The 25,528-nt window shown below is 41.7% G+C and overlaps 2 protein-coding genes across 8 annotated transcripts in view; both read left to right on the forward strand.

The window, feature by feature from the left end:
• The first annotated feature begins 3,424 nt into the window (after positions 1–3,424).
• Positions 3,425–10,185, forward strand: LOC124149288 (ankyrin repeat domain-containing protein 49-like). 2 transcript variants are annotated; one of them, XM_046520775.2, is made up of 5 exons: positions 3,425–3,540; positions 4,408–4,492; positions 6,007–6,103; positions 8,651–8,811; positions 9,643–10,185. In XM_046520775.2, the coding sequence occupies exons 2-5, from the start codon at positions 4,421–4,423 to the stop codon at positions 9,976–9,978; spliced, it is 666 nt and encodes a 221-aa protein (XP_046376731.2). In that variant the 5' UTR covers positions 3,425–3,540; positions 4,408–4,420; the 3' UTR covers positions 9,979–10,185. The 2 variants fall into 2 exon arrangements, with proteins under 2 accessions (XP_046376731.2, XP_048250093.1); XM_048394136.1 differs by having other exon boundaries at positions 3,435–3,544.
• Positions 10,186–22,198: 12,013 nt separating this feature from the next.
• LOC124149287 (agrin-like) overlaps positions 22,199–25,528 on the forward strand; it is a 472,283-nt gene continuing 468,953 nt past the window's right edge. For all 6 annotated transcript variants that reach the window (XM_048394137.1, XM_048394138.1, XM_046520773.2 and 3 more), the window contains exon 1: positions 22,199–22,807. In XM_048394137.1, the coding sequence (XP_048250094.1) occupies positions 22,348–22,807 (460 nt within the window). In that variant the 5' untranslated portion in view covers positions 22,199–22,347. The remainder of the gene's footprint in view (positions 22,808–25,528) is intronic.

Raw genomic sequence — 25,528 nt, forward strand, 5'->3', positions numbered from 1 at the left:
TTATGAGTTTGTTGATTATTTCACTGTGACTTCCTGGCATGACCCTGTGGGGATTCCCTGTTCGTAAAGGTCACCAGCAACCTTAGTCGTAAGAGGCAACCAAATGGATCGGGTGGTCAGCCTTGGTAACTTGCTTGATTATGTCGCCTTGCATCCCAACATCGTGGATTTTTGTTCATGATATCAATCATTGGAATGTCTGATCGGGATTGGATATTTACAGGCCGCTGTCACATACCTGCAATAAAGCTGAGTGCAGCATTAACAACAAACAAAGGGTATTTCTTAGTATGTTGTGTCAAGCTGCAGTCAGCTATGTTCAAGCTTTGTCAGTGACAGGGCAGTAGGGTAGCCAAGTGGTTAAGGCGTTCCCTCGTCACATGAGGCCCCAGTTTGATTTCCTACATAAGTTCAATATGCAAAGCCCATTTCTGGTTTTCTGGTTGAAGAAATGTAAAAACTCAAAGTTGTGGTGGTCACTTGGAGAGAGTGTTGGCGGAGAAGGAATGTCAGTATGAACTCACAATGCGAGGAATGTTAGTGGTTCACTTCCCCAATCGTATCAAGAGTCATTAAAATATAATTGTTTCCCTGCCTGGTGCTCCCCAAACAGGAGATAAAACAAGAACTAGTCAGGTCTGAGTCGGTCACAACATAAGTGAAATACAGGGATGCCTGGAAAGTTCTGAGCCTCACTATGGGATGTATGGTGCACTATGAACAGTTTGCGTGTCTTAAGTTCAATACTTTTCATTCTAACACACTGCATTTGAACCCAATACACACCCAGACAGCATATATCTGCAGGCATCAAACTGACAAGGTATTCTCTATTGAAAAAATGGCCACTGCGCTAACTGAGAGGGATCATCCCATACCCGTGCTTTCCTCCCACATTAAGCTGACACCCGTGATATAACTGGAATACTGTTAAAAGCTGCATTAAACCAAACTCACTGACTCCAACAGCCATCCATGCGGACATTGTGTCAACTTTTGGGGATGATGCTCCTCCTTTTGCCACTGTTAAGACGTGGACAGCGGAGTTCATTGGGGGAGCCACGAATATCATCCAAGATCAGGAAGACCTGTACCTGGCACGAGTAAGGAGAATGTATTATGATTATGGATGCTCGACGAGTCACCACACATTGAATTCCCAAAGCAGGAGGCATCTCTCACGAGACAGTTGATAACATTCTGACTTCTGACTCCTGATGATCCTAACTCCCATACCTTAACATAGGCTTACTGTAGTCTTAGCGCTGACATCGCTTTGTGCAAGGGGCCCTGATCAGAGCAGCTCCAGGTTCATCATCACGCGTGAGAATTTACTTCGTTTTGAAGCACACCCAACTGATTTTGTTGAGCGATCTGTAACCAAGGATGAGTCTTTGATTCACCACTATGAGCCAGAGAGTGAACAGCAGTCCAAGTGGTGTCATCATCTCACGTCTCCTTTGAAGAAGGCAAAGTCTGTCCAGTCCGCTGGCAAGGTCATGGATTCTGGCAAGGTCATGGCTTCTGTGTTCCGGGATTCCAAAGCAATCTTACTGTTGGGCGGATACCAGGCGATTCGTACCAGCGAAAATGGCCAACCCGTATAAACTTCCCGTCAGATTCGTACCTGTTTTGGGGCATTCGTACTTTATTTGGCTGACCCGAACACAAAGTTTTACGACCCGTATTCAAATTTGGACGACCTGTACCCATGCTTTTTCATTTAATCCTATACATTCATTTTACAATTCAAACATTCGTTCATTATTCATTTCAAACATCCATTCATAAAACATTTCGAATGTTCATTTATTATACAGTTAAAACATTCACTGGTGGTTAGTTAATGACGAATGGACATGATCAGTGACACTAATTAATTAACTAACTACTAACTAACTACTAAGTTCTTGGAAGTCGGCCTGTGTGATAAGAAGGTTACACTGTCGGTGATTGGACTACCCATGTGTTGTTATATGAAACACAAAACAAACAAGCGTTTTAACGTGGCGTTCAAGGTAACTGCACTTATATACATGTAGCTAGGTGCATGCACGTGTGTGTGGCTACTTGTACAAGTCCAGACTATTTATGCCGCAGTTTAACGTGAGTGAGTATGGTTTTACGCCGCTTTTAGGAATATTCCAGCAATGTCACGGCGGGGGACACCAGAAATGGGCTTCACACGTTGTACCCATGTCGGGAATCGAACCCGGGTCTATACTGACTCCGAGGCGACCAGTCCTTGTTTGTAGTTCCTTAATGCCGAGCGCTAGGCAGGGTAACAATTTTTGAGCGTATTTTGGTATGACGCGCCCGGCGATCGGACCAACGACCTACCACACTCCGGGCAGACGCTCTATCCACTAGACCACGGAGGCACTGAACATACTCCGTATTCACCTGATTTTTCACGGTCACATTTACACCCCTTCCCAAAGTATTACGCAAATAATGAAAACATCATTTCGGCTGTGGATGATTTTTTACACAACCAGGAGACATCCTTCCACACCAGTGGGATCCAGGCACTCCAGCATCGTTAGCAGATATATGTGGACCTCGGATTTTTTTATGTTGAAAACTGATTAACAAGGAACTCCACCAACGCGGTCCATCATTTTAATCCCAGAACTGTTCGGCCACTCTCGTAATCTTGAACCGTTTCACCTCACAGTGACGTGTGAGCTAGGGGCCACGGGTGGCCAAGTCGTCTAAGGCGCCGCGATTCGCAGTGCATGGTTGCGTCCCTTTCGGCACGCCAGAATCCTGTGGGTTCCAATCCCGGTTCGACCTGATTATGTTTCTAGGTTTGTCAGCACCATACCCGTACTCGTGGGTTTCACCGAAGTGTTAAACGTCTGAGACCTGCATTACTTCGGGCTTTCCTCCCACATTAAGCTGACACGCTGTGATGTAACTTGAAATAATGGTAAAAGCAGCGTAAAACCATACTCACTCACAGTGGCGTGTCAATAGGATTTGGCAAGGTAGACTTCAGCATGAGCAATGATCCACGCTCTTGAAGAAACACAATCAGCCCGAGTACAAATGCTAAATACCCGATTCTTATGTTAGTAGTTTCTTAAAACTAATTTTGGATAATTCTTTGCCCGACATTTAGAAGTTGGAAGAACGTGAAGATATGTCACGTTTATAGATAACATCTTTATTGTTTGAAAGGACGTTTAAAGGGCTAAATCGTGTCCCTTCACGTGTATCTCTTCATACTCTCTCGGCTCTGTTAAACGTACATTAAAGTTATCTGATTAGTATCCGTTTTAATAATATTCTATGGTTTATATTTCTTTATGGTTCATATTGACCCCTTTCTCTTTTGGCGACTTTGGTGATTTTATGAGCGATTCGTACTTTGGTACAAACTCGTAACAATGCGTGGATACACAGCGACTCCTCCTAAAGGGCAAGTAACTCACACGGCCTCGCAGAGGTAAACATGTCGGTCACATTTTTCGAGGAGAAGTGTTTTGATTGATTTTGCGGAATCGGGCCTTGTCTCGAAGAACTTGAAATCAACAGGCAGGTGTTACATCTAACTCTTCATCAGTTAACGTTGCCATAATCGAAACGACAGAAGTCGTTAATAATAATATTCTCACGTTTAGTGACGATCACTGTCGATCATCGACTCGATGTGGTGGTGATAATTGAAGTGTGACATTTCTGCCTACCGACTAAACATAAGAAAATGAAAAAAATGAGTTGCTCAACTGTTTGAGAACTGTTAACGGTAAAACTTCCGCCCATATCCCCCTTAAAAAATACATGATAAAAAGGACTGACCACCAATGCATACATACATAACTTTTGGAGGGGGGATACGGGTGGAAGTTTTTCCAGCAGGATAAGTATAGATCTAAATGATATTTTTAACCTAAAAAAATCATTTACATGGCCCCCTGCCCTTGCTGTATCATTTTTTTATTTTCATCGGCTCCCCCTCCCCTATAATGAATTACCAGAGGGAAGGGGGCAAAGATTTTACAAGAAACTACAACCTGTTATTATATAGATCAAAGTCATTGAAAAATGACATTCACTGCGTTCAAATATGGATCCAAAGTACCCTAATTCTTCTGTTTGGCACACATATAAAAAAGCTGTGGTTACCGTATCTCTGTGCTGTTCTCTTGACACTATTTTGATGTTCACTTTTCACAACTAATTGGATCAGATTTGGATCTATTTGGAAAACACTATGGGACAGCCGGGAGCACTGTGTAGCAGTCTGTCAAAGTCAAACTTGTTTATAAGTAGCAGTACAGCACCTTAGCACCAGTTGCACTGAATTTCTGTCCCAGCTTCAAGTCTTAGAGGCTAAGATCTTGTGTAAGGAGGTGCTTTAGACTTTGTGCAGCAATCATAATCTTTCTGTACGATTAACAGGCACAGATGGAAGATGGCCGAGCCTGATGATTATGATGATGTGCCTGACCAACTAGACCCTGAGTGTGCTGATGTTCTTCATCAGGTTAGTGCTGCTCTTAAAATACAGCCCCAGGAAGATCCGAGTTAGAAGTCTTTATCAACCCATGGTTGTTGTATGGGGCTTCTAACAGGATCAGATTCGCTGACTTGGTTGATGCATGTCACACGCCGCTTTTAGCAAAATTCCAGCAATATCACGATGGGAGACACCAGAAATGGGCTTCACACATTGTACCCATGACCTGAATCGAACCCGGGTCTGCGGTGTGACGAGCGAACGTTTTAACCACTAGGCTACCCTACCACCTCCATCATGCTTGGGGGCTTAGGTTCAATTCCCCACATGGATCTATTGTGTGAAGCTCCCTTAGTGCTACTGCTGGGAAATTGGAAAATGTGGAGTAATACCAACTCACTCACTCACTCACGTTACTGTGTCATCAAAGGCTGATTACGTAGGTCAGTGTTCACACTATCAACTGGTGCTGGGACCATACACCGGTGCATCTGTGGATCGCAATTTACACACTAAGTAAAAAGTATTGATTCTTACCTTAAAGGGGAAGGGTACACGCAAAAATCACTTTCTTTCTTTTTCTAAACAAAACGCAATTTTAGAATTAGTTAGTATCTGTGTTTGAAAATATACACTCATTTTTTCTCACAGTGAAAGTAGGAAGCTCACAATAGTGTTAAAATGATATGCCGTTATGAGGCCTTCGTTTTACGAGCAAAACAGGCCTGAGTTATCCCCCTTAGATTATGACGTAATTGGTGCTAATTCAACTGGGTCCCTGTCTATTCTCAACACAAAAGATATCAAGGACCAGTTTTTATGTAAAACAACATGGTCTACGACACACTCCGGCGCAGTGGTGACTCAGTATAACACAATTCTGGCTGGCATCTGAGACGCTAAAATCACAAAACTGTACCTACACCACGTGAAGCGGCTCTAACAAAGCATGATGACGTCATAATGTTTATCAATTGGCACCAATGACGTCATATTGCAAGGGGCATAAGCCATGGTGTTTTTGTTATGGAAATAGAACACTTAGTAAATGTGAAAAATATAAATCGTTTTAATGCAAAAAATATGTTAATTAAATATGATGTTTTTATATTTTTGTCTATGACACTTCTATGTTAACACTTTTATGTGGAAAAAGTACAAGAAAAATTGGTTCATTTCCGTGTGAACTTGCCCTTTAAATGTTTGCTTTGATAACCGTAACACTGAACAACTAGTAATGAAATTTTACAGTGAAAATGTAAATATTTTCATCCGTTGTGCCATACCTCAAACTGCCGACTGGAAATCAGGTATTTGGCCATCCTGTCTAAGAAAAAGGGACCACAGATAAGAGCACATGCAAGTATCATATCGGATCGTAGGTAAGGTATCGTGATACATACTGGATCGCAAAGTTGGTGTATTGTCCCAGCCCTGCTATGAACCACTGGTTTGTGTTACTACAGGAGCAATTATTACCTGTTTCAAATTTTAAACTTTCATTTTTGACTGTTGGTCTTCATTGCAACACTATGTTCCAGATTCTGCAGGCCAAGGATGGAGAGCCAAACAAGTTCCAGAGTTTCTGGGAGAATGATGAAGATGATGTGAACGAGTTCACACAGGAGGAGATTGAAAGTGAGCTGTAGAACTGTCAGGGGACCTCTCGGGGTTCCTCTCAGGCAAGGGTGGAAACTGGACTTTTAAAGTCAGTTAACTCTCTTGCCTCGGGAAGATGCTCTCAGGGGAGCTCTCAGGGGACTGCAGGGTCATTGGAGGTCCTGTCCCTGTCCTTGTCCCCGGCTGCTATTTTGCCGTGCTGAGTTACCTCCCTTAATTATGTTAATCATGTTAATACATTTAAGGATCGGATGTCATAATGGTCACGAGTGGCCCAAATGTCTAAGGTTCTGCAATGTGCAGTGCAGACTTGCGTCCCCAGGGGTAGAAACTAACAGATTCAGTCCACTAGTCCTTATAATGAGAACATATAGCAAAACCCCCAAAATGGCAAATTTCTACTTGCCTTATGATACCTTTGCTATTGGGCAGATTGGCAAGGACTACAGGACCAGTGCCAATTTCTAACACTGGGACTCCCTTTGATGTGTCAGGATTAGGTGATCATTGGTTGTTGCAGCAATTTTATGATTTGTGTGCTCTTGGGTTTCACCAACGACTTTCCTCCCACATTAAATTTAAGTCATCACACCTTGATAGAACTGAACTGTCTAACAGCATTAAAACAAATCATTATAAGTCAGTCACTCGGTGACCTTATGGTGAAACCACATTAACTTGAACTACTGCAAGACTTCAATCTCATTAAAATCAGATCTTAGTTCCCACTGCCGCTAAACAAAGATCTGAGGACATCCCATTACGGGTCACGTCAGACTGACCTTTCGCGAAGTTTACCTGACCAAGGAAATGACTGACAAGAAGTCGACATTAGCCTATCAGAAGGCAGCTTTCTCGTGCTTTACAGCACTAATTTCAAATTGGCGACTACGCTTCGAAACATTTTGTCAAATTCTCGCTTAAAAATGTGAAACCAGAACAAAAGAGCATTCTCGAATGGCTAATATATGGTCTAGATTGTATAGATTTAGTCGTTAAGCCCGTAACTATCGTTCGGAATTCGCTGTTTTAAAGTTTTCGAGGTTGCATGATTAGAACTTTCTGACTGTCATGTTCATGATCTGGTAAGCGACGCTCTGATTGGTCGGATGAAAGGTCGTTCTGACGTGACCCCTAATGGGATGTCCTCAGATCTTTGTTTAGTGGTAGCGAGAACTAAGATCTGATTTTAATGAGATTGGCAAGACTTCATCTAAAGATTAATCTTACCATATATAGTCAATGGCCAGCTATTCCTCTGAGGATATTTGGAGGTGGGGTGAACAAGGTTTTTGCATTTATATAGCGATGTGTATGTGTGAGAGAGACTTACAATCATAGTGAGACCAAGTACTAACTTTTAACATCTTTTGCTAAGACGCAGCCGGGAATCAACCCACTGACCTTCCACACACTGGGCAAACGATCTATCCACAACACTACGAGGGTGGTCAGAAGTCAATAAACAATGCTATACATAATATTTGATGCTAACAATCTCCTCAATCATTGCCTCTTGGCAATCCTCGCAAAATTCACTTTGTTTGTCTTCTATTTCCGATTTAATGTTTGCATTTGTTTGTTTGTTTTCCATTTCCACTATTCCATTTGTGTTATGTGTCTGTAAATAATCAAGCCTGGACCAGATAAGTGATTGGGGATGCGATGACATTCATCAACCAAGCCATGTCAGTGAGCGTGACCATCTGATTATGTTAGTCGCCTACTGCGAAGAGCATGGGTGCTGAAGACCAGTTCTAACATGATCTTTATTGGTGACATCACAAAGTGGGAGTTCTGGAATTGTCGGTTTCATTGGGGTGGTCACTGACTTGATGATTTCAATAAATAGTTTGTTTTCAAAAAGTCAAGCATATTTGCAGGTTCTGTGCCTATTGATCTGAATGACTCCTGGCACATTAGTGTCAGATTTTACCGTATTCGACGTAATAAGCGCCCAGGGTGCTCTCAAAATTAGAAATAGGGGGCTCTTATTAGAATGTACTTTTGGTGAAAGAGTTAAAAGATCATAAATTTCGTGGTTTATGCTGACAGCCTTAAATGATACAAAAGAAAAGTCTGTGCGTATTATACACGACAGATATATTTTTCAACAATTTAATTCCCCGTAATTAAGGGTGCATATAACACACGTGTGCATATTATAACGAATTAATATGTCTTGTGTACATTGATCAATCGGAAGGGTGCTAATTGGGATTGTTCACTTGTCATTATATTAGCAAATATCGCCGGGGGCGCTTATTACTTCGAATACGGTAAGTCTGTTTCATTTGACTGATGTAACACAATCACCATATGATGGCACAGTGAGTGAGTGAGTGAGTGAGTGAGTTGGGATTTACACGGCAGTCATGATATCATGGTGGGGCACACCAGAAATGGGCTTCACACATTGTACCTATGTGAAATTATTTGTGATCATTTGTGGTCAGCCGCCTCCACCCCCTGGCATTTGAGAAGCACGAGTGTCTTGGCTCCCAGCATGGGAAGATAACGTGGAGCCTGTCCATATCTATGTCTGACTTGAGTTTCCCCTTTCAGATGACCCTGAGAAGAGAATACTGTGGGCTGCTGAGAACAACAAACTTGCAATCGTTGAAGAGACGTTGCAATCTTGTCCTCGACTTGTCCACTCCCATGATACCGACGGCTACACACCCCTGCATCGAGCATCATATAATGGACATCTCGACGTCGCCAAGGTGAGCCCCTCACAGATAATGGTTAGAATGGTCCCCCAGTAACTGATGCTTGTCTAACAGTGACTAAATGGATGGGACATCAGTCTCGAGATTATTTACAGACTGGCTTAGTCATAGTATTGAGCCTTCCACAGATAATTGTTAGAATGGTCCCCCAGTAACTGATGCTTGTCTAACAGTGACTAAATGGATGGGACATCAGTCTCGAGATTATTTACAGACTGGCTTACTCATAGTATTGAGCCTTCCACAAATAATTGTTAGAATGGTCCCCCAGTAACTGATGCTTGTCTAACAGTGACTAAATGGATGGGACATCAGTCTCGAGTTTGTCTTACCCAGACTTGATTATTTACAGACTGGCTGACTCTAGTATTGAGCGCTCCACTACAATCTGTAAGACCAGTCTGGAAAGTAATCCAGTGGTGCCCTGTACTATGCCTGAACAATTTCTTGTGAATGTTATAGATTATTTACAGAAAGTGTGGAAGGGGTATAAATTGTTTCGAAAAAGTTTCCTCAAAGTTTGTTCTCTTATGGTTGATCTCTGACAACATTTCAACTTGTACATGGTTTTAAGGAGCACACACAAACACAAATGCAAGCACTCACACACATGCACTTGTCACTCTTCATGGACGCTTATTACATGGAAATTGGAGGCTGGATTATTGCTCACTTTAGCATTAAATAAAACAAACAAAAAGGTTTTCGTGCTGAAATTTCATAGCTTTTTCTGTTGCCGGGTTGTTTTCTGACGAATAAACAATTCTTCAATTGTCAGAATTGATTATTGTTTTAACCAAATTATGAATACATAATCTGTTACAGTGCTTGTATTCCCATGGAGCAGACATCTTAGCAAAGACAGTGGATGGATGGCAGCCATTACACAGTGCGTGCCGATGGAACTCCACAAGTGTGGCTAGTTTCCTGCTGGACAACGGTGCTGATATTAATGCTCAAACAAACGGAGGATTAACTCCCTTACACTTAGCCTCATCGGAGCAAGACAGTCGTGAAACTCTGGAACTGTTGCTTATGAACCCTTTCATCGACCCTACCATTAAGACTAAAGTCGGGGAGACCGCCAAGCAGATTTGTCAGCGAACCAGTAGCCATCACTGGTTGTTTGAGATTGTAGAAGACAGCGTGAATAAGATTTGATTTTATATACATGCTGGATTTGTATGCTCTGAATAAAACCATGAAGGGATTTATGTAAGATTCCCAACTTAGTGCCCTTGGGGGACAAATTCAGGAAAAATATTATTTTGGTCGAAATTGAGATTTTTATATTTGTATTTTAACATTGAATTTTAACATTGCTTCAATGCAATGATGTGAAACTAAATATTAAAGACTCTTCTTCTATATTGTTCTTGTTATCTGTGAATTCTTTAATTTTCATATCACATTACTTAGCCAAAGCGTGAGTTGGGAAATATTACTGCTGCAAACCTGGAGCTGAATATCAGCCTCTAAACAGGTCTAGGTAAATCCCCCATGTGGGAGAAATCTTGTCAGATGGGATGCATGAATGTGTTATTGTGGAAAATGGGTTGCCGAAAGTGTTTGTGCAATTAATTGACATTTTCCAGCCAGTGAATTCTGTTTGAAATCGACTGCCTCCCTGGTCTAGTGGTAGAGCGTCCGTCGGAGAGCGGAAGGTCCGGGGTTCGCTCCCTGGCGGCGTCATACCAATAGACGTTAAAATATGGTACTTGTTGTTACCCTGTCTGGCCCTCGGCATTAAGGGGCTAAAACAAGGAATGGTCGGCTCGGAGTCAGTATACTGTGTCTGAGTGGGGTATTCATGTTAAACTGCGGCATGGTATCTCATTGTGCTAGCACTATAAATCGGAATCAGTCAGGACTAGTACAAGCAGCCACACACACACATGCATGCACGTCGTTATATAAGTGCAATAATCTTGGACGCGATGTTAAACCCCATTTCACCTCACCTCACCTGTTTGAAATCTGTGAATGATTATTTTCAGTAATATTTGGTCATTTAATGAATTGGGGATATTCAAACTGATTTAACAAACATATATAAGTTCGATAAACAAGGTTTCAAGGCCAGTTTTAAGGATTCCAAGTAGATGTGTTTGTGGACAGAGAGTTCGGCTATTTAATTCATTGTTATAACTTATGAACGATACTGAAAAACAATGTGTTGCTTTTTTTATCTTTAATCAATCATGATCATTAATCGATCATCAGCTGGCTCGCCCCCTCACTTTTACATTTCTGGCCAAATCTCTGGATTCCCTCAATTCCCAAGACTGATTGCCACAAGACAGTGGTGTATTTAGCAAGTGTTCTCCTTCTGGCAGCCATTTTGTATTGTATCTGAGGCTGTGTTTTATATTTTGTGTGTCCTTGATGAACACAGGTTAACGTCTTTGAACTCGTGTTGAATTTCGTCAGATATGTAGTAACCTCGGTTCACTCAAAGTTAAAAATCGAACGCTCGAACTGTCCGTCTGGGTGTCGTGAATATTTTATGTCTGTTTCAGTGTCTTTTGTCCGCTGAGACGTATTGAAATAAATGTACTCTCCCTGTTAAAAATAGTTATACCCAGACGTCCAAGTCTTAAAACACTTTCTCCACAATTTTACTTTTCACTTGGGAATTGGTTTTTAGATTCAGTTCTTCACGAAGCTGTTATTTTCTGCTCTTGGGCCGATATATTCTGTTGGGAGACCTGCCACGTGTCAGTTGTTAGCTTTGTTTGTTGTGGGGAAGCTCTGAGTGAAACGGGGGCAAGGGTGGCCCAGTCGTCTCAGGTGCCACGATTCGCTGTGCAGAATTGCGTCCCTTGGGCGCGCCAGAAACTTATGATTGTGGGTTCGAATCCCGGTTCGCTCCGATTATGTTTCTAGGTTTGTCAGCACCATACGCTCGTGGGTTTCACCGAATTGGTAAACGTCTGAGACCTGCATCACTTCCGGATTTTCTACCAAATTAAGCTGACACGCCCAGATATAACTGGAATGCTAGCCGCCTTAAACCCAACTCACTCACTCAATCAATGAGTGAACAGGTCTTAGACTTTTACGACAAAGGTGAAACCAACGAGTATGGTGTTGGCAAACCAAGGATGATAATCAGGTTGAATCTCGGAATCGAACCCACCTTCACAGTTGGTTGGTTGGTTGGTTGTTTTTCACCGCTCTCAGCAATATTCCAGCTATATGACAGCGGTCTGTAAATAATCGAGTCTGGACCAGACAATCCAGTGATCGACATCATTGACACAGAGGATTTTCATATTTTGGACCCCTTCCTTTTAAAAATCATGGATCCGCACCGTGAAGATCCGTGGTATAGAGGGATAGAATAGGTCTTCAGTAACCCATGCTTGCCGTAAAAGGCGACTTTGCTTGTCGTAAGAGGCGACTAACGGGATTGGGTGGTCAGGTTCGCTGACTTGGTTGATACCTGTCATCGGTCCCAATTGCGTGGATCGATGCTCATGATGTCAATCACTGGATTGTCTTTTCCAGACTCGATTATTTACAGACCGCCGTCATACAGCTGGAATATTGCTGAGTGCAGCGTTAGCAACAAACAAACAAAACATAGTACAGAGTGGTATCCAACGACTTGTCAGGACAGCCAAAAGGCCCGATCCCGTTCACCTTTAAATCGCGTTGCCGTGACGTTGTTAGTTGTGTCAACGTCCTTGCAGCTTTGTGACAATTATCAGTAATGCTTTATGTGAATATATGTCATGTCAAAGCGCACGTAAAATATCTACTTTCGCGGCCTGACAGCGCGTGTGATGCATCGGCTCACTGTGGCGGAGGTACAGTAACAAGATAATAGATACCACACGTCTCCCTTAACCCTGCAACAGCTTGGTAGACATCACGGCCCATTCACAGATAACTTGACGAGAGAATGTCTGATAGTTGAGCTGTTTTTTCAATGAAGTGACGGATTGGAACTCTCGGCTATATATACCTGTCTTTGAACGAAAGTATATATATTGTCGAGGTTTCATTCAAAATTGGTACTTCCAATCCTTAAGTATTCATATGCTACACAAAACAGTTAAGGACCGCCTAATTCGTTCATATTACTATAGTTAACCTGTCATGTCAGTGCGTTTGTTATGTCAAGTACAGTATATTTTCTCAGTATTTTATCTCGTCGTAGGCGACAGCCCAAACATGACGCTGCAAACACATTGATGACAAGGCGATATATTTATCCATGAGTAAGAAATATGAAACCGATATGTCTGTCCGCACTTGTCCTCAACTTTCCACCCCGTCTATAACGCCTCCTTGTCTCAGTATACCGCGGATCGGGATACATGCCAAGTATGTCCCTCGCTTCTCGTAAGGTTGGACTGAAAAAAGATCCGTCAGCCGTCGTGGGTGTGATTTTGATAAGGTACAACGCCTCAGACAAACTTTCGCCTGTATCAGTAGACCTATGGTACGCCATCAGCTGATGGTTATGACCTGCTCGGACAAGGGAAAAATATAAATCGTTGTTATATATTTGTTTTAAACATCATAAGATGTCCGTTACAGAGATTCCTTTGTAAATGATGTCACCCGTGAAGATCCGGGTTGGAATAGGTCTTCAGCAACACATGCCTGTCGTAAGAGGCGACAAACGGGAACGGGGTGTCAGGTTGTCTGACTTGGTTGATGCGTGTCATCGATTCCCAATTGCTGAGATCGATGCCCATCTTGTCAATCGCTGGAATGTCTGGTCCAGACTCGGTTATTTACAAAAAGGCGTCAAAAAGCTTGAATACTGTTGAGCGCGGCTTTAAACAAAAAACAAATGAAAGAAATGTTATTGATGTCCGTCACAGATATTCATTTGTAACAGATGTCCGTCACAGAGATTTATTTGTAATAGATGTCCGTCACAGAGATTCCTTTGTAACAGATGTCCGTTGTAGAGATTCCTTTGTAACAGATGTCCGTTATAGAGATCCCTTTGGAAATCAATTTACGTTACAGAGATTCATTTGTAATAGATGTCCGTTATAGAGATTCCTTTAGAATAGATGTCCGTTGTAGAGATTCCTTTGTAATAGATGTCCGTCACAGAGATTCCTTTGTAATCGATGTCCGTTACAGAGATTCCTTTGTAACAGATGTCCGTTGTAGAGATTCCTTTGTAACAGATGTCCGTTATAGAGATCCCTTTGGAAATCAATTTACGTTACAGAGATTCATTTGTAATAGATGTCCGTTATAGAGATTCCTTTAGAATAGATGTCCGTTGTAGAGATTCCTTTGTAATAGATGTCCGTCATAGAGATTCCTTTGTAATCGATGTCCGTTACAGAGATTCCTTTGTAATAGATGTCCGTCACAGAGATTCCTTTGTAATAGATGTCCGTCACAGAGATTCCTTTGTAATCGATGTCCGTTACAGAGATTCCTTTGTAACAGATGTCCGTTATAGAGATTCCTTTAGAATAGATGTCCGTTGTAGAGATTCCTTTGTAATAGATGTCCGTCACAGAGATTCCTTTGTAATAGATGTCCGTCACAGAGATTCCTTTGTAATAGATGTCCGTCACAGAGATTCCTTTGTAATAGATGTCCGTCACAGAGATTCCTTTGTAATCGATGTCCGTTACAGAGATTCCTTTGTAATAGATGTCCGTTATAGAGATTCCTTTAGAATAGATGTCCGTTGTAGAGATTCCTTTGTAATAGATGTCCGTCACAGAGATTCCTTTGTAATAGATGTCCGTCACAGAGATTCCTTTGTAATAGATGTCCGTCACAGAGATTCCTTTGTAACAGATGTCCGTTATAGAGATTCCTTTAGAATAGATGTCCGTTGTAGAGATTCCTTTGTAACAGATGTCCTTTATAGAGATCCCTTTGATATAGATGTCCGTTAGAGATTCCTTTGTAATAGATGTCCGTTACAGAGATTCCTTTGTAACAGATGTCCTTTATAGAGATCCCTTTGATATAGATGTCCGTTAGAGATTCCTTTGTAATAGATGTCCGTTACAGAGATTCCTTTGTAACAGAAGTCCTTTATAGAGATCCCTTTGATATAGATGTCCGTTAGAGATTCCTTTGTAATAGATGTCCGTTACAGAGATTCCTTTGTGATAGATGTCCGTATACCCGTGAAGATCCGGGGTAGAATAGGTCTTCAGCAACCCATGCTTGCCGTAAAACGTGACTATGCTTGTCGTAAGAGGCGACTAACGGGATCGGGTGGTCTGGCTCGCTGACTTGTCCGTTTTAGTGTTGATTCCATAATGACAGATGTCCGCTTTAGAGGTGAATCTGTAATGACAGATGTCCGTTTTAGTGATGATTCCATAATGATACATGTCCGGTTTAGTGATGATTCCATAATGACTGATGTCCGCTTCAGAGGTGATTCTGTAATGATAGATGTCCGTTTTAGTGAAGATTCCACAATGACAGATGTCCGTTGGACCAGGTCGTTCCTGCCTTGATTCAAACCTGAGCCACACTTAAGTATCGGTGCTATCACCTTACGTTATCAGTGAATATCACACCCAGTCGACACCCTCCTTGTCGAACATTTATGATACACTACAAACTGTGCCATGGCATATTGTTGACAAGTGCTATAACAATATTTCACTTTCAACACCTGTTGTATGCGATTTCGACCAATCATTCCGCTCTGTTTCACCTTGATCCACATTGACATGTAATTCCCATACGAAACTAAAACGATGCAGTGTCCCAATCAGTCATCTAAACTAATATACATCTGAAGGTTGATGCAAACCTGACAGTAATATGAGAAATATGGGAATAGAAAACGCCACACACACACAATGTATGCTCCCTACCGTGACCACACACTTTGGTCTTGGCGTAGATCAGCTGCTGCTTATCACTAAGTGAGTGAGTGAAAGTTGTTCAACCCTACAGTCACAAATAACCCAGCTGGATCATTGCGGCCTATAAATAAACGAGTCTGATCCAGATAGCCCCGTGAAGTTCCGGGTTAGAAATGGGCATGTCATCGTATCCAAATTGCTCATTATGTCAATCACTGGTTTGTCTGATCCAGACTCGATTATTTACAGACCTCGGCCATATTGCTGAATATTACGAAAAGAACCATCGTTAGTGCGGCGTTAAACAAAAACAACAAACATTCAACTAATGTCGTGACATCAGGAAGTCCGACCAAGACATATACTGCTGACCGCAGCGTAAAACAGCATCACTCTGAGGAGAAACACGTTTCTGTTCGGGTGGTTACTGTCATATTACGACCCGTGAAGATCCGGGGAAGAATAGGTGTTCAGCAATCCATGCTTGCCGTAAAAGGCGACTATGCTTGTCGTAAAAGGCGACTAACGGGGTCGGGTGGTCAGGCTCGCTGACTTGGTTGATGCATGTCATTGATCCCAATTGCGTGGATCGATGCTCATGATGTCAATCACTGGATTGTCTGGTTCAGACTCGATTATTTACAGACGGCCGTCATATTTAGCTGGAATATTGCTGAGTGCGGCGTCAATCAACAAACCAACCAACCAATCAACTGTCATTTCAAATATTCACGACTGTTGCATTTATGTGTTTTCCAAAGAGAGCAAGTGTTTATTAAGCCAAAAGTCATTTGATCATGACCACGGGACAGTAAACCAAGAAACTCATTTCAAAACGAGGCTCCCCAGCCTCGGTCCTGAAAGGATGAAATATGGCATGTTTGGAATGCAGCGATATCCTTATATGAAATTGACCGCCCTGGCCAACTTGACGAAAACGATGACGTTGGCGTTTCTCTACAACTGAGAAGGCTCTGTTTTCATATATCCTCTCCATGTATCGTGAGCGGTTTTGGACCATAAATTATCTCAGGACATTTTCATGATTTAATCATGTTTTAACACGTTTTGTTTGTGTGTTGTCGATGCCACAGTCTGGTCCAGACAAATCAGTAGTGGACATTAATCGCAACGACCTACGTGATCCGGGAGGTTGAAGTCATCCAATTCATGAAGCCTGACAACCTGATCCAATTTAAAGTCGCTTCTAACGACCAGCAAAAGTGTTCTGTGGACCGATTTAAGACCCTGTCTCCACGGGGTTCCATTTTTATCTCACTTTCCAAAACAATTTTATTTTATGTGTTTATTTTATTGCTGACGACACTCGAAAAACAATTTTGTCAGTGACCTGAAATATGGACCACTCGGAAAGCCTGACCAATTCAACCTGTCTGACCCAGTGGCCTGCACATGCCACCAGGCGCTGGGGCATTCCAGTGGTTAAAGCGCTCATTCGTGTCATGCTGGTGTCCTCCGTCGTGATATTGCAGGAATATTGCTAAGAGCGACCTAAAGCCATACTCACTCAGTCGAATTCCAGACTAACCCACCGCCTCCGTGGTCTAGAGGTAGAGCGTCCGCCCGGAGAGCGGAAGGTTCGGGGTTCGATCCCTGGCCGCGTCATACCAAAAGACGTTAAAAGATGGTACTTGTTGTTACCCTGTCTGGCGCTCGGCATTAAGGGGCTAAAACAAGGACTGGTCGACTCGGAGTCAGTATACTGTGTCTGAGTAGGGTATTCATGTTAAACTGGGGCGGCATGGTATCTCAGGGAGCTGGTATTATAAATCGGCATCAGTCCGGACTAGTACAAGCAGCCACACAAACACGTGCATGCACGTCGCTTTATAACTGCAATAATCTTGGACGCTACGTTAAACCCAATTTCACCTCCCCTCACCCAGATTAACGGTATCCGTTGTCATCCACTACCCGGGATTATGCACAGTGGTAAATGTCTACCACATGTGGCACTGCAACCGCAGATCGCCTTTTCAGATCACTCATTTATGAACATGACACATATTCCACATGTTCTATGATAACAGAAGCCACTGGTTTATCTGATTCTCACCCGAAGCTAAATGTAAGAACTTGTAAATGAAGATCGGACCCAATAAGATCCGGGGTAGAATATGTCTTCAGCAACCCATGCTTGTCGTAAGAGGCGACTAAAGCTATCGGGTGGTCAGGCTCGCTGATTTGGATGATCATATCAATTGCGTGACTCGATGCTCATGATATCAGTCACTGGATTGTCTGGTCCAGACCATCGTCATACTGTTGGAATATTGTTGAGTGCGGCGTTAAACAACAATCAATCACTCAATCAAATGCAGATCGGATGGTCACAGTGTGTTGCTGGTTGCTGATGCTATCAACCACTGGTTTGCCTGACTTCGACTCAGTAGTTAATATACCGTCGTGATATTGCTGGAATAAGGCTGACTGCGGCTTTCAAGATTCATTCACTCGCTCCCCCATGGGATGGGCATGGGACCTTGTAGCCTACCACATTCCAAGCAGGGGACAATTTCCCTGGTCTTATCCCATCACATTTATCAAAGATGAAAACAAATATCGCGTGAATACGCTTTGATATTCATATCTACAGGTGCGCGTCATATATGCCACGAGACAAAGGATTAGAAGCCGTCAACGTGACACCTGAAAATAGTAGCTCTAAAATATGAAGGAAACCCTCGTGAAAATATTTGGATGACATTTACTCAAATTAATAAGAATTAATGGCAATATGTCATGTGTTAACGTGACATTTTGAGTCACACACCAAGAATAGTTAAACTCAAACATCGTCCCTGCTTCATTTCCGGGGTCAAAAATGATCATGCACGGTGCGAATGTATCGTGTTTAAATGTAACTGATGAAATAACGGAATTATAAGGTAATAAACACCATTGTAACAAATAACGCGCTCTCGAAAGATCTAATTGTATATGAAATACTACACATGGATGGTCAGGTAGTCAAATTTGCGATTCGCTGTGCAGAGTTGCGTCCCTTGGGCACGCCAGAAACCTATGATTGTGGGTTCGAATCCCGGTTCATCCCGATTATGTTTCTAGGTTTGTAGGCACCATACCCGTGCTCGTGGGTTTCACCGAAGTGGTAAACGTCTGAGACCTGCATCACTTCGAGCTTTCCTCCCACATTAACACGCTGTGATATAACTGGAATACTGTTAAAAGCGGCGTTAAACCCAACTCACTCACTCACTCACTCACTAATAAACACCATCATTGTAAAAAATACCGCGCTCTTGAAAGATCTAATTGTATATGATATACTACACATGGATGGTCAGGTAGTCAAATGGTTTTTTTGTGTTCTTCATGCCCGGGTTCGATTCCCCGTCTGGGATGCGCAAATTCGGTGCCACCCCCTCACTATAAAAGACTGAAATTCATCCTCACTTTGGTATCATCTACCTTGACAGTAATATAAAAGAACACTCTCACTAAACATGGTTGACATTAACATTAGTTCGGGGATAAAACAAGGACTGTTCGGCTCGGAGTCAGTATACCGACTGTGTCATCGTATACCGACCAGTGCTCATGCCTGTCAACCACTGGTTTGACTTTCCTGACACAGACTCGATTAATAACAAGACAACTCAATTTGGCCGGAATATTTCTGACGGTATATGGCGTCAAGCAGTATTCACTCACTGCATCACTGCAATCATGACCTTATATCGGTTTTGTCTGTGATCCTAAGTTTCTTGCATTTCAAAAGCAAGATGCGCGTGTACATGCACGTGATTAACACCTGTGTCATTGGATGTTGACACATAGTTTGCATGCGAGCAAACGCATTGTTTGTTTGTTTGTTTGTTATTTAACGCCGCACTCAGCAACATTCCAGCTACATGACGACGGTAAGTAATCGAGTCTAGATCAGACAATCCTCTGATTGATGTCATGAGCATCGATCCACGAAATTGGGATACGATGACATGCGTCAACCAAGTCAGCGAGCCTGACCACCCGATCCCTTTAGTCGCCTCTTACGACAAGCATAGTCGCCTTTTTCGGCAAGCATCGGTTGCTGAAGACCTATTCCACCCCGGGTCTTCACGGGTCGCAAACGCATTGAGTCTTGAACGGGTAACAAGCCGACCGTTTCATCTACTTCTGTATACACTGTCAAGTATTTAATGAACCAAAGATGCAAAACAGGTGATGTCCCAAAGTTAAAAGTTTATTATTAATCACGGTCATGTGTCGATGTGGTTGTTGTCATTCCACTTTGTTCTAAGATACGAAATTTATTCGGGATATCCAACATACTACTTCTTCAGGTCTCAGGCCTCCAAGGTCTAGCGGTAGAGCGTCCAATCAACGGCCGTGTCAAACCAAAAGACGTTAAAAGATTGCACTTGTTGTTTCCCTGTCTGCATGGCGCTCGGCATTAAGGGGCTAAAACAAGGACTGGTCGGCTCGGAGTCATGCAGTATACTGTGTCTAAGTGGGATAGTCATGTTAAACTGCGGCATGGTATCTCAGTGGTCCAGCCCTATCAAATCGGCATTAGTCCGGAGTAGTTCAAGCAAACACGCACGCACGCACGCACGCACGCACGCACGCACGCACGCACACACACACGTGAATGCACGTCGCTATATATAAGTGCAATAATCTTGGACGTGACGTTAAACACCATTTCAACTCACCTCACTGGTTTATGGGATACGACATGTATCATACTACTTGTTCAGGAGATACGATCTATATCATATGATTTTGTTCAAAGATACGATATACATATCACAATACTTTCTTCGCGATATATGATATATATATCACATATCTTCATTCACCTAATACGATACTTATTTCACACAGGAACAACAAAGAACGTCTCTTTGGGTGGCAGGTACTTGGTCGGTCCTTCCTATTTATAACTGCTAATGGTATCCGACGTGACTGTTGTTTTAACCGCATGCAGCCATATTCTTGTTGTTTGATAACGATTTATTGAGGAGAAAAACAAACTTATAACCCCTACAAAACTCTTACAAAACCCAACAAAAGACAAATAATCGATAAATTACAAAAGAATATACAGTTCTAAACTTACTTGCTTTCGAAGTATTTGTAGTTTTGGCCACAAGGCCTTGATGTTGTATGAAGATCTCTGTTTGTCATCATTCGGTTCTGATGTTATATCTGAAAGTACGGCTGATCATGTCGCAGTTCCCTTCTTCCATGCATAAAAGACAAATCCCATGTGAGAGCGTCAGATTTTACGCCGCTTTTAGCAATATTTAATCTCTGTAACGGCATGGAATACCAGAAATGAGATTCACGCATATGATTGTACCAGTGTGAGAATCGACCCACAAATAATAAAACAGGGACTGTTTATACGGACGGTACCGTACCAGAGCTACGTAAAATACCCCCCAGAACCCAATTACTTTCAATTACGTTGCCTTCAGAAAAGCATGCATTAAATGGAAAACGCAATTGTTTGAAAACAGCACGCGTAAATACCCAATGAGATTTTTTCAGCATGCGTACAACGGAGCTAATTTCCGAAACACAATTACGAGCCAATTTACTGTCCAAGGCAAGCCTATATTTAGGACCGTTATATACATCTAAAACATTATTTCATTTTTCTTTTAATCTCAAAATGCGTTCTCATTTTGGGAAAAAAAACCAATAGGGTGATGAATAGATGAGTGAAAAATATTGGTTACCCAATGAAAATGCAATAACCCAATTAAAATAGAAACCTTCGAGTAAAAACTCAATTGCTCAAATAGTTATCTGGAGCTCTGCCGACCCCCACCCCAACCCCCTCCCTCCCTCCCTCCCTCACACACACACACACACACACACACACACACACACACACACTTCCAATAAGGTGTAGGATTGCAGGATTTCCATACTAATGGGGTTTCACTGTATATGACGAAGCAAGGCCGTAGTTAACTATTTTTAAAAATCGGGGGGGGGGGGGGGGGGGGGGGGGTGTGGCACTACGGCACTGCGAAGGTAGGTGTTGTAAAGCATCTCACACACATACTACATTACATTGGGCGGAAGCGGGTGCACGCGACATTTGGCAAGTTTCGCAGATAACTTTCATTTGTTCACTGCTGGTAAGAGAAGAAAAAAAGCATAATTCCTTTCAAAAAGTCGTGAACATATCCAGGGGTTGACACCTAACCTGAAGTATCAAATCGCAGTCTCAATTGTTACTCAAGATTTGTCCCTTAAGTGACTTCCTCGCCGCCTCAGTGCATTACTTTCGCCCTGCAAACATTTACGCATTCACTTTACAACCATGACACAGAACGATACAACAAACTTGACCGACATTACAAATGAAAAAAAAAACATGAATGAACGTTATATTTAAGCTGAGTTCGTTTTCTCTACCGACTCTAAACATACCCGTATAAAATATGGGTCGCATGCTACAGTTGACGTCCTGGGTCGATTGTATGTCGTCTGCTGTGTAGTTTTGACAGGTCGGTACTACTCGGGTATTTCCGCCACATTCCGGGAGGTGTCGGGAAGTCAGTGAATGACAGTCTGGCCTGCGATATCACCTGGTTCAGGTAAAAGTTTGTGCATGGAGTTTATCTGAGCAGCTGACGGATTTTTACCTGGATAATTTCGCCTGAAGAGGAAACAAAGAGGAATCTGGACATTGGAGTACACAGTCATGGAGTTAACTCAATCGGGCAAAGGGGGACTTTGTCTAACGGGACTCGTACTGATACTGAGCCTTCAGTTTACCTGTGGTCGACCAAAATCACCATGCGTTGAACAACCCCTCGAATACCGCGAAGAAATAGCTAATGTTGTTATATCGGGGACTGTTAAAGACATTATGCCCGATGCTAATGGGAAAAACATGTATAAGAGCGAGATTGAAGTTAAAAGGGTTTTTAAAGGCGACAACATTGTGAATGCACATGTCAATTTTGAGGACCCAGTAACCCATCATAAAATGCTCATGATAGAAGGTTTCGGGGATGAAGGCATCTGTGACAGTAATGTCCGAAAATTTGACACGAGGATATTTTTACTAAATAAAGGTTCCAACGGGGATTTGAAACTCAATTCAAGTATCGTCCGAATATCGCTGAGGAACTTGGAACACACAGACGCTGTTGTAAAAGGTAGGAGTATTCTGAGCGTGATTTCTCGCCCAACTTTTGACAATTTGTATTGGGATTACATATAATCCATGTTTATACCTTTCAGTGGCACAAAACTTTGTTTCAGGTTTAAGTAGAGAAGAGATCAATATGTCTCAAAACAGTCAAATTCTTGACAGGATACTTCCAGTGTTTATAACGCTCGAACTACCCATGTATATGAAAACCCCACACAGGACGATAAGAAATCTAAATTTGTCGCTGATTCGTCAATAAATATGTTCTTTCCATTCGCCGTTCTGTTTACCAACCCGTAATTTTATATTGTACTTTGAGTAGCGGACGTGATATTTATAAACCTTCAGAGCTGATAAGAACCAAAAATGATCAACAGACCACGTTTTTTTCATTCGTGTGTTCGTATCGACATTCACGATCTATATGAACGGCTCTTCTGTTTAATGTAACACTCGTGGAAATATTTTGACTCGTTTTTACTTGTGATTTCAGTCACGAACTTGGGTGATTAATTATATATATGCAGAAACAACAAGCATGTTTGGCAGCTACGTGTGTGAATCTCATCGCGAGCACAGGGGGTTGTGTTTAGAAAAGAAAATCCATTCATGACGACTCTGAGCTAAACACTTATCACCCACTTGTCAAATGTTCCGTTATACGTGGACAGTATGATAAACAATCACACATACAGTTACACAACCCGTTTAAATCACGACACGTGTGTCTAGGAAAAAAAACAGTCTGCAATACCAAAACGACCCAGTTCATTAACCCTTTATCAGATGCCGCTGCCTAAAATAGCTCTTCTGCAATTTGCTGACACAGTGAAATCTCCCTCAACCATGAAGTGGTGGAGAAGTACGGAATGTAATGGAATGAAATAATTCGTGTTCATTTTCTTTCATGGGCTTATTAATTGAAGTGCTTGAGTAGGTAACACCTTGTGACTAAGAGGATCAATTGTGGTGTTAATCATGTCATTGTGGTGTAATTAGTGTTAATGGGATAAGCATACTAGGCAGCTTATTGCACTATATGAACTGACAGAGGTCACAGTCGTCAGAGTGGCCATGGCGGTCCTGGGAATTATCTCTCATCAACACACACACTTATCAGTGGGATCTTGTAACCTGTGATATACATTCTCAAGCCTTTCGGCTTGTTTTATGTTCTTTATATTATCAATAGTTAATGTATATGAACATAGCTATTTAATGTATAGCTCCTAAAAATATTGATGAAAATAACATGCTTGTAATATTCATTATCCATGTTGATATTATTACTATGTCTGAAAATATGGAATGTGATTCCAAAAACTTGATTTACCGTATTCAACATAATAAGCGCCCAGGGTGCTCTCAAAATTAGAAATAGGGGGCTCTTATTAGAATATTACTTTGGTGGAAAAAACAGAGTTGAAAGATAAATTTCGTGGTTTATGGTGACAGTCTGAACTGTTAATATACGACAGATACATTTCCCCAGAATTTAATTGCCCATAATTAAGGGTGCATATAACACACAAGTGCGTATTATACACGAATAAATAAGTCTTCTGTACATTGATAAATCGGAAGGGGGGCTAATTGGGATTGTTCACTTGCCAATATATTAGCAAATATTGCTGTGGGCGCTTATTAGAGCGGGGCGCTTATTACGTCGAATACGGTATGTCATAAAATGTGGTGGATGCAAAGCTGAATACATTGGACAGACAGGGGGGATACCCTAAGAGCATGAGTGAGAGTCCACCGACAACAAATTCGGGACCCCTGAGAAAGACAAAAGACAGTTATTTTATTAATACCTACAAACCAAAATGAAATGGCCTCCAATAATTGAATTATTTTATACAGTTATTGTAGATTTCCTGCCACTACAATACTTATTTCTGTATGTGAGGTATGCACGCCCAACACAATGTTGTTCATCTTACTGTGATGTCACAATATGTTAGATTGCACTATGGCGTCATACCATGTTTGAGCGAACTGTGACATCGGTATAAATGTACTCTTTAAAACCACGTTTGTGAAACTGGTTGAGTAATTATACAGCTCATCTTTTGACTTTTGTATTATATAATATATTTGTAACATAGGTTTAAAAAAAAAGACTTGTACTATTTTTTGTTCAGAGTATGAATTTTGTACTTCTGTACATCCTAGCTTGAAGACACAAAACTTTGAAAATGAAGGTCATGTCACTAATTACAATGTTTTCGTGGTTAGTGATAGAATATCATGGAGCATGTTGAGTTGACAGACAAGCATTATGATTCATAACAACCAGATGTAAATATATACAAGCAGTACAGCCAGCCAATAATAATAATCAGGATAGTGTGGAGTCAGCCCTTATATCCCTGTGATAGTGAATGTTTCATCACAATGCAAAGAAAAACTTCTTCTTCTTTAATGAAGTGTTCAGAGACAAAGACTTACTTTGTCTGGTTTAATGACATATCTTATGCTGAGAGTTCATAGAAGCTGGAGAAATTAAGTATCCTAATGTTTCTGTGTTTTTTAAATGTGAAGAAAATAGACAAAGACTTATTTTGTGTGGCTTAATAACCTGTCTGAGGCTGTGGGTTTTATGGTAACTGAAGCTGGAGAAATTTACATAGTTTTGAAAATGTTAAAAAAAAATCTTTTCTTGATATAGTGTTCATAGACAAAGACTTATTTTGTGTGGCCTAATAACATGTCTGTCACCTCT

The sequence above is a fragment of the Haliotis rufescens genome, unplaced genomic scaffold (genome assembly GCF_023055435.1).
Source record: "Haliotis rufescens isolate VD_foot unplaced genomic scaffold, xgHalRufe1.0.p SCAF_13, whole genome shotgun sequence".
Classification (NCBI taxonomy): domain Eukaryota; kingdom Metazoa; phylum Mollusca; class Gastropoda; order Lepetellida; family Haliotidae; genus Haliotis; species Haliotis rufescens.